Source organism: Somniosus microcephalus, chromosome 3, assembly GCF_052327205.1.
Source record: "Somniosus microcephalus isolate GS21.2 chromosome 3, FLI_Smic_1.0, whole genome shotgun sequence".
In the NCBI taxonomy this organism is placed as follows: Eukaryota; Metazoa; Chordata; class Chondrichthyes; order Squaliformes; family Somniosidae; genus Somniosus; species Somniosus microcephalus.
In genome coordinates, this window is record NC_140989.1 from 357,251,615 (window position 1) to 357,266,606 (window position 14,992).

General features: G+C 44.6%; 1 protein-coding gene across 2 annotated transcripts in view; it reads left to right on the forward strand.

The window, feature by feature from the left end:
- Positions 1 to 12,277, forward strand: part of ptgfr (prostaglandin F receptor (FP)) — a 34,312-nt gene extending 22,035 nt beyond the window's left edge. For both annotated transcript variants that reach the window (XM_085983488.1, XM_085983489.1), the window contains exon 3: positions 9,601 to 12,277. In XM_085983488.1, the coding sequence (XP_085839614.1) occupies positions 9,601 to 9,903 (303 nt within the window). In that variant the 3' untranslated portion in view covers positions 9,904 to 12,277. The remainder of the gene's footprint in view (positions 1 to 9,600) is intronic.
- The last annotated feature ends 2,715 nt before the right edge of the window (positions 12,278 to 14,992 follow it).

Below are 14,992 nucleotides of genomic sequence, written 5' to 3' on the forward strand. Positions count from 1 at the left end.
GTATCATCAATTAGGCGGTAACAAGCATTATTTTTGCCTCTCCCTCCAAGTTCCATTTAACTCTCCATCCCAGTGAATACCAGCTACAGGAAACTTTCTTTTAACCGGCACCTAAATGAACTGGAAATCTTTGTTAACCGGCAAAATTCAGGAGTAGGTTCAGGTAAGTTTTACTTCATATTAGTGGCAGTTCCTGGATCTGTGGCTGTGTAACTGGGGTTCGTGCACTTCTTGCTAAGCAACAGGGACGCTTGGTCTGTGGCCGGAGTTCCTGCACATGTTGCTAAGCAACAGGGAAGCCTGGATTTGTTGCTGTGTATGGAGCTCTCGTACCTTTTAACTATACCTCTCTGTAATCCGGACTTTTTGATAAACCGGCACCACGCCAGTCCCGTTGGTGCCGGATAGTAAAGAGTTTCATGTATTCACTTCAGTTCATAGTGTGAAAATCATCCATTGGGGAGAATCAGATCACGTGAGTGCGATGGCGTGACAGGGTCGGGCACTTTACAATCTTACTCTAGAGTCTTTGAAGATGCGGCTGCTCCTGCTTGCACTCGCAAGATGCTACAAATATTGCTGGAGTGTAAACGTGCATGGGTGGAGCTGTTCCCTGGCTGAGTTCAGTGTGAGACCTAGAAGTGCACAGCCCATAGTATAACTCTGGTCGGCGGTGCGACCAGATGCAGTTGCAATCTGCATCTATCAGTCTTAGGCTGGTGGGTGTAGTATAATGGCATCCTGACGAAGAAGTTGATGTTGTGGTTCACAGTAAATGTGCGTTTAATCTGTATATAAAGCAGGTAAGCTTGTTAAGGCGGTTTGTATATTTACTTTTCTGAACTGTTCTCATGATACAGCCTAATTGAATTTTTTGAGGAAGTAACTGAAGTAGTAGACAGAGGAATGTTTATCAATGTAGTTTATATGGACTTCCAGAAGGCATTCGATAAGGTTTCACATAAGAGATTGTTAGCTAAAATTAAAGCTCATGGAATTGAAGAAAAATTGGTTAGGAGATTGGTGAGGTGGTAGAAAACAGAGAGTAGAGATAATGGGTATGTACTCGAATTGGAAGGAAGTAACTAGGGGTGTCCCACAAGGATCTGTGCTGGGGCCTCAACTATTCACTGGCCCAGAAATTCGGGTCGGGGGCTTCCCGCGGGTGCAAGCCCCCGACCTACACTTACATATCGCGCTGACATTTGAAGACTGGGCCTGCGTGGATTTCCGGTCTGTGGCCCGGTTCAGCTCCCGGCGCGCTGTGCGTGCGTGATCCAGCGGCGTACTTAGTGCGATGAGCCGGCTGGGATCACGTGAGCACTGGGCAACCAATGGGAGTTTACAAAAGTCCATTCATGAGTTAGACATAAGACCTGTCAAACTCATGAAAAGTACGGGCGCCCAAAACACTACTTAAACTTTAAATAAAAGTTGAAAAAACATTCCAATAATTAAATTAACTATTAATAACTTTAAAAAACTAATTTAAACAATTATTCAAATTTATGCCAAAAATTTTTTTTCAAGAAATCGGGTCCAAAAATACACTTACCTTACTGTAAATTCTTTAAAAATAAAAAACCTGTGGAAAATTTTTTCTAACTTTAATTATTAGACCACTTACCTTATAAAACAAAGTCCTTACGTCTGCTTTTTACATTCGTAAAAAGTGGAGGCGTTCACGCACGGACAAACCTGTCAAAAAAACCGAAGTTCAACGCGTACGTGCTGCCTCAAACGTCGCTAGGGAACCGCCTCTTAGCCCCTTGGTTCAGAGGAGAGGAAATGCCAGTTTTCTGCGCATGCGCTGTGCACGCTGAAATCCGGCCCTTCCAACGGGCCCACGCGTGAGTACCCCATCCGTACTCATGCGTTGGGACCGGAATTACTGGGCCATTATATTTATTTTTGACTTAGATAACACAATACAGAGCCATGTTTCCAAGATGACACAAAGATTGGTGGCATAGTAAGTAGTGTAGACGGAAGCATAAAAGTACAAAGAGACATTGATAGATTAAGTAAGTGGGTAAAACAGTGGCAATTGCATTTCAACGCAGGTAAGTGTGAGGCATCCATTTTGGACCAAAAAAGGATAGATCCAAATATTATTTAAATGGTGAAAAGCTAGGAACAGTGGCAGTCCAAAGAGATTTATGTACATAGATCACTAAAATACGAACGTACGAACAATGACGGACAGGTAAAGACCCACTGGTCCATTGAGCCTGTCCCACACAATTGCGATACCTTGTGTATCACAACATATACGCTCCACCCCACCCGAAACCATGTGATCGCCTGGAAGAGGAGAAAAAACTGTTAAAAAACCCAGGCCAATTTGGAGAAAAGAATCTGGGAAATTCCTCTCCCACCTATCTAGGCGATCGAAACTAGTCCAGGAGATCACTCTGGCCCTAAATTCTCTTCTGTAAGAGGTGATCTCCGCCCCAGCCAGAAAAAGGTCCAGCTCTCGCTTGAAGGATTTTAGTGAATCAGCATCCACCACACGAGCAGGCAGCCTGTTCGAGGTCCACTGTTCTCTGGGAAAAGAACCACCTCGTGACATCGAACCGAGATCTGGCCTTATACAACTGAAATTTATGACCCCTGGTCCTCTCTAACCTATTTAATTGAAACAAACTGTCAACTGGAACACAATCTATAATAAACCTCAATCAAATCACTTCTAAGTCTACACTAGAGTCCCAACTGTTTTAGCCTATCTTGATAACTAAGATGCTTTAAAACTGGGAATTAGTCTAGCGGCTCTCCTCTGCACCCTATCCAAAGCCTCAATATCACCCACCATGTGAGGAGACGAAAACTGGACCCAGTATTCCAAGTGGGGCCTGACCAAGGTCTTGTACAAGGACAAAGCAGTATGCCTCGTATTGCATTCAATTGTCCTATGGCTACACCCCAACACCCTACTTGCTCTAGCTATCGCTTCACAGCATTGCTCATGTACTTTAAGGATGTATGCACTAGAATGCCCAAATCTCTTTCTATCTCCAACTTCTTTAATGCCTTTCCCTGAAGGTTGTATGAATGTTGAGCATTTGCCCTGCCCACATGCATAACACTGCACCTATCCAAGTTATGCAGGGCCAGTGAGCCCAATCTCCCAACATGGTAAGATCAGCCTGAAGCAGACAAGCATTGTCTACAGTACTAACACTTGCACAGATCTTAGTATCATCTACAAATTTGCAGATCATGCCCCCCCAACACCTACATCCAGGTCATTAATAAAAATAGTAAAGAGCCACAGTCCCAGCACCGATCCCTACGGGACACCACTGGTGACCAGTCTCCAAACAGATCCAAATCCATCGAGAACTACTTTTTGCCTACATCCTGCCAGCCAGTTCTCAATCCAGCTGAATATATTACCACTAATACCAGAGGCTTCGGTCTGATAGAGAAGCCTCTTGTGCGTTACCTTATCAAAAGCTTTTTGGAAATCTAAGTAGACAATGTCTACTGCACTTCCCTCATTACCAAGTTTGTAACTTCTTCAAAAAATACAATTAGATTTGTAAGACGTGATCTCCTTTGTATGAAGCCATGTTGGGTGTCCCTAATATTCTCCTCCTTATCCAAGCATTCATATATTGCATCCCTAATGAGCCCCTCAAGCATCTTACCTATTACTGATGCCAAACTAATGGGCCTATAGTTACGAGTCCGTCTTGTCACCTTTTTTAAAGCTGGAGACTACATTAGCCTCCAGTCAACAGGAACCATTCCAGAGTGCAGTGAGCTATTAATACAGGCCAGGGGCTCGCACAGCACGTTCCATCTCCCTGAGGACCCTCGGGTGGATATCATCCGGCCCAACTGCTGTCTATTTTCAAGTTCTTAATTCTTTCTAAAACATTATGTTCATCTATGTTAATATTACTAGTTTTGTTAGTAGCATTATTAAATTCTAATAGTTGAGCATCATCTTCAAGGGTGAAGACTGATGCAAAGTACTCATTTAATAATCCCGCCATACCCAGTGAGTCATTTGTAACCTGTCCTTGAAAATCCTTCAATGGCCCAATACAGTCTCTGCCAGTCCTGACTCATCAGGTAACGGAAAAAGCTTTTCCCATTACTTCTACAAATGTCTACGATGCTTTTTTCCATTAGCCTTTTTGCTGATCTAATAGCAGCCTTTGTTTTCTTTAGTTGTTCCTTGTACTCAACTCTGTGTAGTTGAGTATTAAATGCCTTTAATTTATAGATACATTTCTCTTTACATCTTATTTGACTTTGTACATAACCAGTCAGCCACCTTGGCTTATTTTTTTTAAATTTGTTTATGGGATGTGGGCGTCGCCAGCATTTACTGCCCATCTCTAATTACCCTTGAGAAGTTGGTGGTTCTTACCTCCTTTTGAGTTTGGGTACATATATGCCCTGCAGTAACTCTCAATGTGTATTTTAAATACTGGCTGGTCCTGTTCTGCAAGCTATGAGACACCTGCTCCATTGTTTATGTTCATCACATGAGAACTCTGAAAGCTTCTGTTACTATATTTATACTAAACTGGCCTCTACACCTGTGACTCTTCATGGTTCCCTCAAACAACTGACATTTGTTTTGTATATTGACAACAACTCGCTGACACACAATGGTACTACCAAGCAGTCAGAAAATAATTCAGCTTTGAAAGGCAATGCCTGCGAGGTGATCTTATAGAGGTATATAAGATAGTATATGATTTAGAAAAGGTAAACCTGGAGCACTGATTCAAATTAAACCATGGTAGAAGGTTGTCAACCCTCCAGGATTGACCTGGAGTCTCCAGGAATTGAAGATTAATCGCCAGGACACTGCTGCAAATGACCAGGGAGAAAGTTCATCGGGCAATTCAATAAAAAAGTGTTTTTTATCAATTTCTTTGAATACTTTGGCTTATTAGGTATAAAAATATTGGTGATGGGGAAAAAAGAGCTGTTTGGGTGAGAATCAAGAATCATCCAATCAGGTAGCAAGACCCCTCCTCCCATCTCTGTAACACCGCCCGACTCCACCCCTTGCCTCAGCTCATCTGTTGCTGAAACCCTCATCCAAGCCTTTGTTACTTCTAGACTTAAAAAGAAAGAAAGACTTGCATTGTATAGTGCCTTTCACAACCACCGGACGTCTCAAAGCACTTTACAGTCAATGAAGTACTTTTTAAGTGGAGTTAATGTTGTAATGCAGGAAATACGGCAGCCAATTTGCACACAGCAAGCTCCCACACACAGCAATGTGATAATGATCAAATAATCTGTTTTTGTTATGTTGTTTGAGGGATAAATACTGGCCAGGACACCGGGGATAACTCCGCTGCTCTTCTTCAAAACAGTGCCATGGGATCTTTTACATCCACCTGAGAGAGCAGACGGGGCCTCGGTTTAACGTTTCATCTGAAAGACAGCACCTTCAACAGTGCAGCACTCCCTCAGCACTGCACTGGAGTGTCAGCTGAGCTTTATGTGCTCAAGTCCCTGGAGTGGAGCTTGAACCCACAACCTTCTGACTCAGAGGCAAGGCTGCTACCAACTGAGCCACAGCTGACACTTGACTATTCCCATGCTCTTCTGGCTGGTCATCCATCTTCCACCCTACATAAACAAGCGCATCCAAAACTCCGCTGTCCATATCCTAACTAGCACCCATCACCTTTGTGCTTGCTGACCTACTTTGGCTCCCGGGCCACAACGCCTCAATTTTAAAATCCTCATCCTTTTTTTCAACCTCCTCAAGCCCCACAAACCTTTGAGATATCTGCGCTCCTCCAAATCTGGTCTCTTGCGCATCCCTGATTTTCTACCACTGGTGGCCGTGCCTTCAGCTGCCTAGGCCCTAAGCTCTGGAATCATCTCCCTAAACCTCCCCGCCTCTCTACCCCTCTCTCTCATTCTTTAAGAGACTTCTTAAAACCTACCTCTTTGACCAAGCTTTTGGAAATCTGTCCTAATACCTCCGTATGTAGCTCGGCGTCAGGTTTAGTTTGATAATGCTCCTGTGAAGCGCATTGGTTTGATTTACTCCGTTAAAGGTGCTAGATAAACACTTGTAGTTGTGTTCGTTTCCCAATTGGCGTGGGAAGCCAGTGCACCATGGATGCCTTGGCTGACCAATTGTGGGAGCGTGTGGGCGGAGCGGTTGGAGGCAGGTGGTCATGTGATGAAATCTCCAGGAATGTGCCCAACCAGAGTTGGCAACCCTAGTAGGAGGACCAGGGGGCACAGGTTCAAACAAGAAACAGGCAGTTTTAGGACCTCAGGAAGTTCTTCACCCAGTGTAATATGATATCGGATTACGGAGACATGGCTCCAGGGTGACCAAGGCTGGGAATTCAACATCCAGGGGTATTCAATATTCAGGAAAGACAGGCAAAGAGGAAAAGGGGGTGGGGTAGCATTGCTAGCTAAAGAGGAGATTAACACAATAGTAAGGAAGGATTTTAGCTCTGATGAGGTGGAATCTGTATGGGTAGAGCTGAGAAATACCAAGGGGCAGAAAAAGTTAGTGGGAGTTATATACAGACCCCCAAACAGTAATGCTGAGGTTGGGGATGGCATTAAATGGGAAATTAGAGATGCGTGCAATAAGGGCACAGCAGTTATCATGGGTGACTTTAATCTACATATGGATTGGGCTAACCAAATTAGTAACAATACTGTGGAGGAGGAATTCCTGGAGTGTATACGGGTTGGTTTCTTGGACCAATATGTCGAGGAACCAACTAGAGATCAGGCCATCTTAGACTGGGTATTATGTAATGAGAAAAGATTAATTAGCAATCTTGTTGTGTGAGGCCCCTTGGAGCGGAGTGATCATAATATGGTAGAATTCTTCATTAAGATGGAGAGTGAAGTATTTGACTCAGAGACTAGGGTCCTGAATTTAAATAAAGGAAACTACGATGGTATGAGGCGCGAGTTGGCTAGGATGGATTGGGGAACGTTACTTTAAGGGTTGACAGTGGATAGGCAATGGCAAACATTTAAAGATCGCATGGATGAACTACAGAATTTGTTCATCCCTGTTTGGCATAACAATAAAACAAAGAAGGTGACTCAACTGTGGCTAACAAGAGAAATTAGGGATAGCATAAGATCCGAGAGGACATATAAATTGGCCAGAAAAAGCAGCAAACCTGAGGATTGGGAGCAGTTTAGGATTCAGCAAAGGAGGACAAAGGGATTAATTAAGAGGGGGGAAATAGAGTATGAGAGTAAGCTTTCAGGGAACATAAAAACTGACTGTAAAAGCTTCTATAGATATGTGAAGAGAAAAAGATTGGTGAAGTCAAGCGTAGGTCCCTTGCAGTCAGAATCAGGGGAATTTATAATGGGGAACAAAGAAATGGCAGACCAATTAAATACATAGTTTGGTTCTGTCTTCACAAAGGAGGACACAAATAACCTTCCATAGATGTCGGGGAACATAGGGTCTAATGAGAGGGAGGAACTGAATGAAATCAGTATTTGTAGGGAAATGGTGTTAGGGAAATTGACGGGATTGAAAGCCGATAAATCCCCAGGGCCTGATAATCTACATCCTAGGATACTTAAGGAAGTGGCCCTAGAAATAGGAGATGCATTGCTGGTCATCTTCCAAAATTCTATAGATTCTGGAACAGTTCCCATGGATTGGAGGGTAGCTAATGTAACCCCACTATTCAAAAAAGGTGGTAGAGAGAAAACGGGGAATTATAGACCGGCAAGCCTGACACCGGTAGTGGGGAAAATGCTAGAGTCCATTATAAAAGATGTAATAGCAGAGCACTTGGAAAACAGTGACAGGATCGGACAAAGTCAACATGGATTTACAAAAGGTAAATCATGCTGGACTAATCTACTGGAATTTTTTGAGGATGTAACTGGTAGAATAGATATGTGAGAACCAGTGGATGTGGTGTATTTGGACTTTCAGAAGGCTTTCGATAAGGTCCCGCATAAGCGATTAGCATGTAAAGTTAAAGCACATGGGATTGGGGGTAAAGTACTGACATGGATAGAGAACTGGTTGGCAGACAGGAAGCAAAGAGTTGGAATAAATGGGTCTTTTTCCGAATGGCAGGCAGTGACTAGTGGGGTACCGCAGGGATCGGTGCCATGACCCAGCTATCACAATATATATTAATGATCTAGACGAGGGAACTAGATGTAATATCTCCAAGTTTGCAGATGACACAAAGCTGGGTGGGCACGTGTGCTGTGAGGAGGATGCCGAGAAACTCCAGTATGATTTGGACAGGTTAGGTGATTGGGCAGATGCATGTCAGATGCAGTATAATGTGAATAAATGCGAGGTTATCCACTTCGGTGGCAAAAACAGGAAGGCAGATTATTATCTGAACGGCAATAGATTGGGAGAAGGGGAAGTGCAACAAGACCTGGGTGTCCTTGTGCACCAGTCGCTGAAAGTAAGCATGCAGGTGCAGCAGGCAATTAAGAAGGCAAATGGTATGTTGGCCTTCATAGCGAGAAGATTCGAGTACAGGAGCAAGGATGTCTTGTTGCAGTTGTACAGGGCCTTGGTGAGACCACACCTTGAGTATTATGTGCAGTTTTGGTCGCCTTATCTGAGGAAGGATGTTCTTGCCACGGAGGGAGTGCAGCGAAGATTCACCAGACTGATACCTGGGATGGCAGGAATGACGTATGAGGAGAGATTGGGTCGATTGGGCTTATATTCGCTGGAGTTTAGAAGAATGAGAGGGGATCTCATTGAAACTTATAAAATTCTAACAGGACTAGACAGACTAGATGCAGGAAGGATTTTCCTGATGGCGGGGGAGTCCAGAACCAGGGGTCACAGTCTAAAGATAAGGGGTAAGCCATTTAGGACTGAGATGAGGAGGAGTTTCTTCACCCAGAGTGGTGAACCTCTTGAATTCTCTACCACAAAATGCAGTTGAGGCCAATTCATTAAATATATTCAAGAAGGAGTTAGATATATTTCTTAAGGCTAAAGGGATCAAGGGATAGGGGGAGAAAGCAAGGACAGGGTACTGAATTTGGATGATCAGCAATGATCTCATTAAATGGTGGAGCAGGCTCGAGGGGCCGAATGGCCTACTCTTGCTCCTATCTTCTATGTCTATGTTTCTATGTACACAGATCAGCAGAGGGGAGTCCTGGATGTGATAATGAGCTACGCCAATTCTGGTGGAGGGTACACACCTACAGTGTCGTAACAAAACTTTTCTCTTTACGGATCCTGCCTGACTTGTTTATCTTGGCTCCTGAAATCCTGCAAGGATTCTCCCGATCTCCTGTTACTCTGGGATACCGGTGGATCCCACAAAAAGAAAGGCGGTAATCCTGATGTCCCTCTCTCTGCCATTTTAGTGGAGGCTTCAACTTCTCTGCCAAAAATACCAGAGAGAGGAACTTTCAGGTGAACATGTTACACGTTTGGACACTAATATTCCCAAATTGTGATTTCAAGGGCCCTTAATTTAGTATAAATATTTGAGAATTTTAAATGTTTACCTTGACCAGAGGAATGAAACTGGCCCCGAGAGGCCAAGCTCAGCGTTAATTATCGTTTCTGTTGATAAATAACTTTCTTTTTCATGCCCTCTTTTTTTCTGATGCCAGGTGACCGTGCTGACGATAGGCAGCTTAAGTGCGGGTCCGAAAGCCGTTACTTCACTTCTCTTTGGCGTTCGAATGGCAGCCTGGAATCAAATCTTAGACCCCTGGGTTTACATCCTGCTTCGGAAAGCGGTCCTGAAGAAGATTTGCAAAATTACCCAGCTGTGCATGGGAGAGCAAGACATTACATTCCACAGGTGGGGCTGCAGCTCGCTCCAAAGCACCATTAAGACGGCCGCCATGGAGAACTCACTGACTGCTTCTAAAAAGCAACCACAGATATCCAGAACAACTGAAAGCCAGTGATGCTTTATTGGTTTATGCACGTGTCACATCAGGGCTGACTAAGCCACAACTGGTAGGTCATATGGGGGCCTACAAACCATACACCAAACCCAGCCCTCAAAACCCAGGTAACTCAGCCTCATTTGCGCTTATATTTCTTACTCACTGGCTTAGCCGACCTGAAATTTGTGGGCCCTGGAGGTTTGGAAAGGGCTGTTTTTATTTGGTGGACAAATCGCAAATCAGAACACCAAGATCTGGTATTGGCCACTTGAGATATATGCAAATTAACGGGGACGTTGGTTCACATTTTATACGTGGCCCACGGGGGTATGAGATATGCACCTAAGAAGATAACAAGGTAGGACACCCCCATGATTTTTAATTGTTAATGTATTTGCGCAGTTGGCAACAATATATTGACAGTCTGCATATTGACATCATCAGACAGGCATATATGGGCTGCCTTTGCCAATTTTGTTTTCCATAAACATTTAACGCACTTTTATACTGGTGCCAGGGCTCTGGGAGAGCCATGTTCAAGCAGAAACCTCTGAGCATCATTGCTGGTTCCTGTCGGAAAGAAAGCGGTTGCATTTATAGAATGCCTTCTCACATCCGCAGGACCTCCTGACATACTCCACCAGCAAATGAAGTGTTGTCACTGTTATATAGATAAACACACCAGCCAATCGTACACTAAAAGGTCCCACAGATGGCAGTTGAATGAATGACCAGTTAATCTGTTTGTTTTGGTGGTGCTGGTTAAGGGAGGAACATTGACCATGACGCCCGGAGAACTCCCTTACCCTTCTTCAAATAGTACCATGGGATCCATTACGTTCACCTGAAGAGAAAGACGGGGCCTCAGTTTAATGTGTCATACAAAAGACGGCACCTCTGGCAATGCAGCACTCCCCTGTTCCTCCAAAGCATGCTACACTTACCACATGTCATGTCTCGGATTACTCATAACCTTCTGATTCAGAGGCGAGGGATCTCCCTCTACCTACTAGGGGCTAACAGGGAGAGGCCTGGGCTTTCTGCGCCTACAAATGAGCACTGAGGATCCATGCCAGAGGTGTGGACTCGCCTCCTTAATATTATACCACACCATTGGCAGTGACCGTGCCGCCAAGCTGCCACCGATTTGGTAGTTGAAACCACAGTCCACCCATGCGGTTCTCTGTTACAGCGATTCCGAGATCTGCTGCTGTCATCGAGGAGCAGCGCCCACAGGCAGTGCAGGTTGTGAAGCCTCAGGCCTACGGTCCAGAGGCCAGGGCTCGTACCCTAGCAAGAAGGCAACACCTTCTGGAAAGGAGAGCAGGGGGCAGAGAGGAAAATGAAGGGAGAACGAACAAGAAAGATTTGAGCAGCTCAAACGATTACGAAGAATGAAGGAATGTGGAAGTCAACCTTCCGAGTAGTTTTAAGGAGCAACGTTACAACCAAGTTCTACCATCTGTTGGGAAGTCACTGGCAGTTTACCCATGCACTTGGGCTGGTGGGTGAAGTTCTCTGCTGACACCACGCGCTTGTAAAATCGACCTCATAGTATTTGAAGTTTCTGGTCTGGATTACCAACGTTTTCCCTTTTGTAAATTTTGTTTGCACACTCAATATTCTTGTTTTGATACTTGCCGTATTTATTTATTTCTCTGTGAATATAAAGGCTGAGCCTGGGAAAACGGGGGTGAAGCTGGTCGGAGCCAGTAGCGGGAGTTGAGACGGCCACCTGTTTTACGCTGCGCCCGATTTTCATTTCCATTCACTTCAATGGAAAAGAAAGAAAATGCATTTATATAGCGCCTTTCACGAGCTCAGGACATCCCAAAGCGCTTTGCAGCCAATGAAGTACTTTTGAAGCGTAGTCACTGTTGTAATGTAGGACACATGGCAGCAATTTGTGCACAGCAAGCTCCCACAAACAGCAATGTGATAATGACCTAGATCATCTGTTTTAGTGATGTCGGTTGAGTGATAACTATTGGCCAGGACACCGGGGATAACTCCCCCTGCTCTTCATCATAATAGTGGCCGTGGGATCTTTTACGTCCACCTGAGAGGGCAGACGGGGCCTCGGTTTAACGCCTCATCCGAAAGACGGCACCTCCGACAGTGCAGCACTCCCTCAGCACCGCACTGGAATATCTGCCTAGATTTTTGTGCCCACGTCTGTGAAGTGGGACTGTGAACCCACAGACCTTCTGACTCAGAGGGGAGAGTGCTGTCCACTGAGCCACGGCTGAAATCGAGCGTGGTGTAAAACGAGTGGCCGACTAAATACGAGCGCCTTTTACTCTACTGGAGTCGACCAATTTCTCCCCTAATGCTTCTGTATAGTGAGCAAATGTGAATTCATTTTTTTAATTAAAGTTGCTGATATTGTGAATGTTTTGAATATGATATTTCTGTTCATAATTCCCCCCCCCCCGATGTGCGTATAATGGAAATGTATTCCCAAATTATCAGGAGAGCGCCAACAGATTGTCTACTCTTATTTTTAAGGTCGAATCGGAGCTTAAGTGCTTGTCTCATTGATCATTTCTTCCACTGAATGCAATATTGCTAGAAGGAAAGATTACGTGAATGAGATGGCAAACATTATTAATTGATACCAATTAGTCCCCTCCTCTCCTGTTGGCACTGACTCTTGCTGGGGTACATGTTCCACATGCCCCCACCCCCACCCCCAGTACCTTACCCAAGTGGCATAGTGAGGGTAATTGTCACCATCACCACTTGGACGGTAAACTGGCAGAGCAGATTGTCTACCTGTTATAGAACCCGCCCAATTTTCATTTCTGTACCGACGAAAATCAGGCAGGAACTATACCGAGCGGACATTCGGCTCAGTTAGTTTATTGCTCAAACGGTGACAGCTACCCACCACCCCCCCCACCCCCAGTGATTTCGGCAGGCTCCAGGCAGACTCCATCCTGACCTCATTTGACATCAACAGAGAAGATTGAGGGGGGTGATTTGATTGAGGGGTTTAAAATGTTAAAAGGATTCCATAGTGTGACATCCGAGTGGTAAGGTCAGAAACTGAGAGAAGCGAGACACCAGGAAGAAAACCCAACTGTTTAATTCTATGGTGTAGCAGAGAAACATCTCTTACAGGCTGCAAGCAAAACACAGTATTTCTAACTGCACGATGCCAAGATGGAGGATTCACCTCTGAGTCATACCCATAATGCAATGCCACATTACCTTAATAACTGGTGTACCAGGACATTGACTACATGACCCATTACCTTAAACACTGGTGAATGTGATCCCTTAACCTTTGGCTCCATCTGGTGGATAACTTAAACATCACATCCCAGATTACTATATACCCCCCCCTCTTAAGTTTACATTAATTTCTTAACAACATTCTTAAAAAGTCCCATAAGGAAACTTCTTTAATGATAGTCCATACTGAACGAATCTAGCAGGTCGTTATCAATCTCTCTGGCGACTTGCGAGTCCTTGGTGAACGTCTTACAGTCAAGTCCCTGCTTGGTTGTGGTAGAGCCCTCTGCTGCTCCTGAGCAGTATATGACTCTGCTACAATCAAATCAAATCAAATCAACTTTTATTGTCATTGTTAGTGCACAAGTGCAGTACAACAAAATGTAGGCTTGCGGCTCCCGAGAGTGTACATTTGGATTAAGACATTTAAACATTCAACATACATTTGGCTTGTAGTATATTAACATAAACATAACCATAATAAAGTGCATTGGCAGATGTGCAGGCTTTAGAGTTTATTTGTGGAGTTCAGTAGGGTGACAGCCCTGGGAAAGAAGCTGTTCCAAAATCTGGTCGTACGGGTGCGAATGCATCTGTAGCGTCTCCCAGATGGCAGGAGGGCGAACAGACTGTGGCTGGGGTGGGTAGGGTCTTTGATGATGGACCGTGACCTCCGTAGACAGCATTTCTCTTGACGATGGTTTCCTCTTGACGAAGGGGTCCAGGTGGAACTGGCTCTGTTCGTGGTGGTGGTACCACCGATGCATTTGGATAACGGGGGGCCAACTTGTCCTCCGACATCTACTCTGGAACCTCCAGTTCGATTTCCCTTTGGTCAGTATCTGATCTACATGTCTGCGTACTACCTGACCAGTTCCCACCATGACCGTATATGATACTGGACCGGTCATTGAGTCTATGACGCCAGGAATCCATTTTGGACCATAACTGAAATTCCTGGTAAGGACCGCATCTCCTTCTCCAAAACTGCGGCTCTTTGTCCTTCTGTCATGGTTCTCCTTTTGTTTGATTTGTCGGTTTTCCACCTTCCTTTTTAGGTCTGGGTGAACCAGGTCAAGAGTGGAGCGTAGTCAATGTCCTAACAACAGCTCAGCAGGAGAGAGTCCTGTGGTAGATTGAGGTGTTATTCTGTAGCTGAACAGAACTCATGACACCTTGGTTGCCAAACTCTCTTCCGCACTTTTTTTCATCATCTCCTTAAATGTTTGTACGGCTCTCTCCGCAAGTCCATTTGAAGACGGATGATATGGAGCTGAGGTCACGTGCACTATGCCATTGTTTCTCATGAATTCTTTTGTTTCTGTACTCACAAAACACGTGACATTGTCACTTACTACGATCTCCGGTAGCCCTTGATTACTAAAACTCCTATGCAGGCAGAATTTACAGGATACACATCCATCCATTTGATTTATTGCTCCCCAATCCAATTTAAGTTCTTGTATCCAGCCCCGACCTAACAAGTTTGGTCTGGAACCCGATACTACAACTACAGGTAGCTGTTCCACGGTGTCCCTGTGTTGCACAGTTACAGTAGCTCTACCCAATGTCGCCACTCGTTCACCGGTATATGTTTTAAGCTGCATAGAGCAAGACTTTAACTCTGGAACTTTTGCACGGTTCCACAATTTTGAGTACTCCTCCCTGTTCATTATGGTTACGCTGCATCCTGTATCCACCTCAAAGTTGACCTTAGAGCCATTTACTGTCAGTTGCAAAGTGATAGGATCCACTTTTGGAATGTTCTCTACCATACTATGCATTATGAACATGTTGTCTTCTTTCTCAGCTTCTCTGCTGATGTGATGTGCTCCCTGTTTTTTCACTTCTCTTCCTAGGTTTTGCTTTC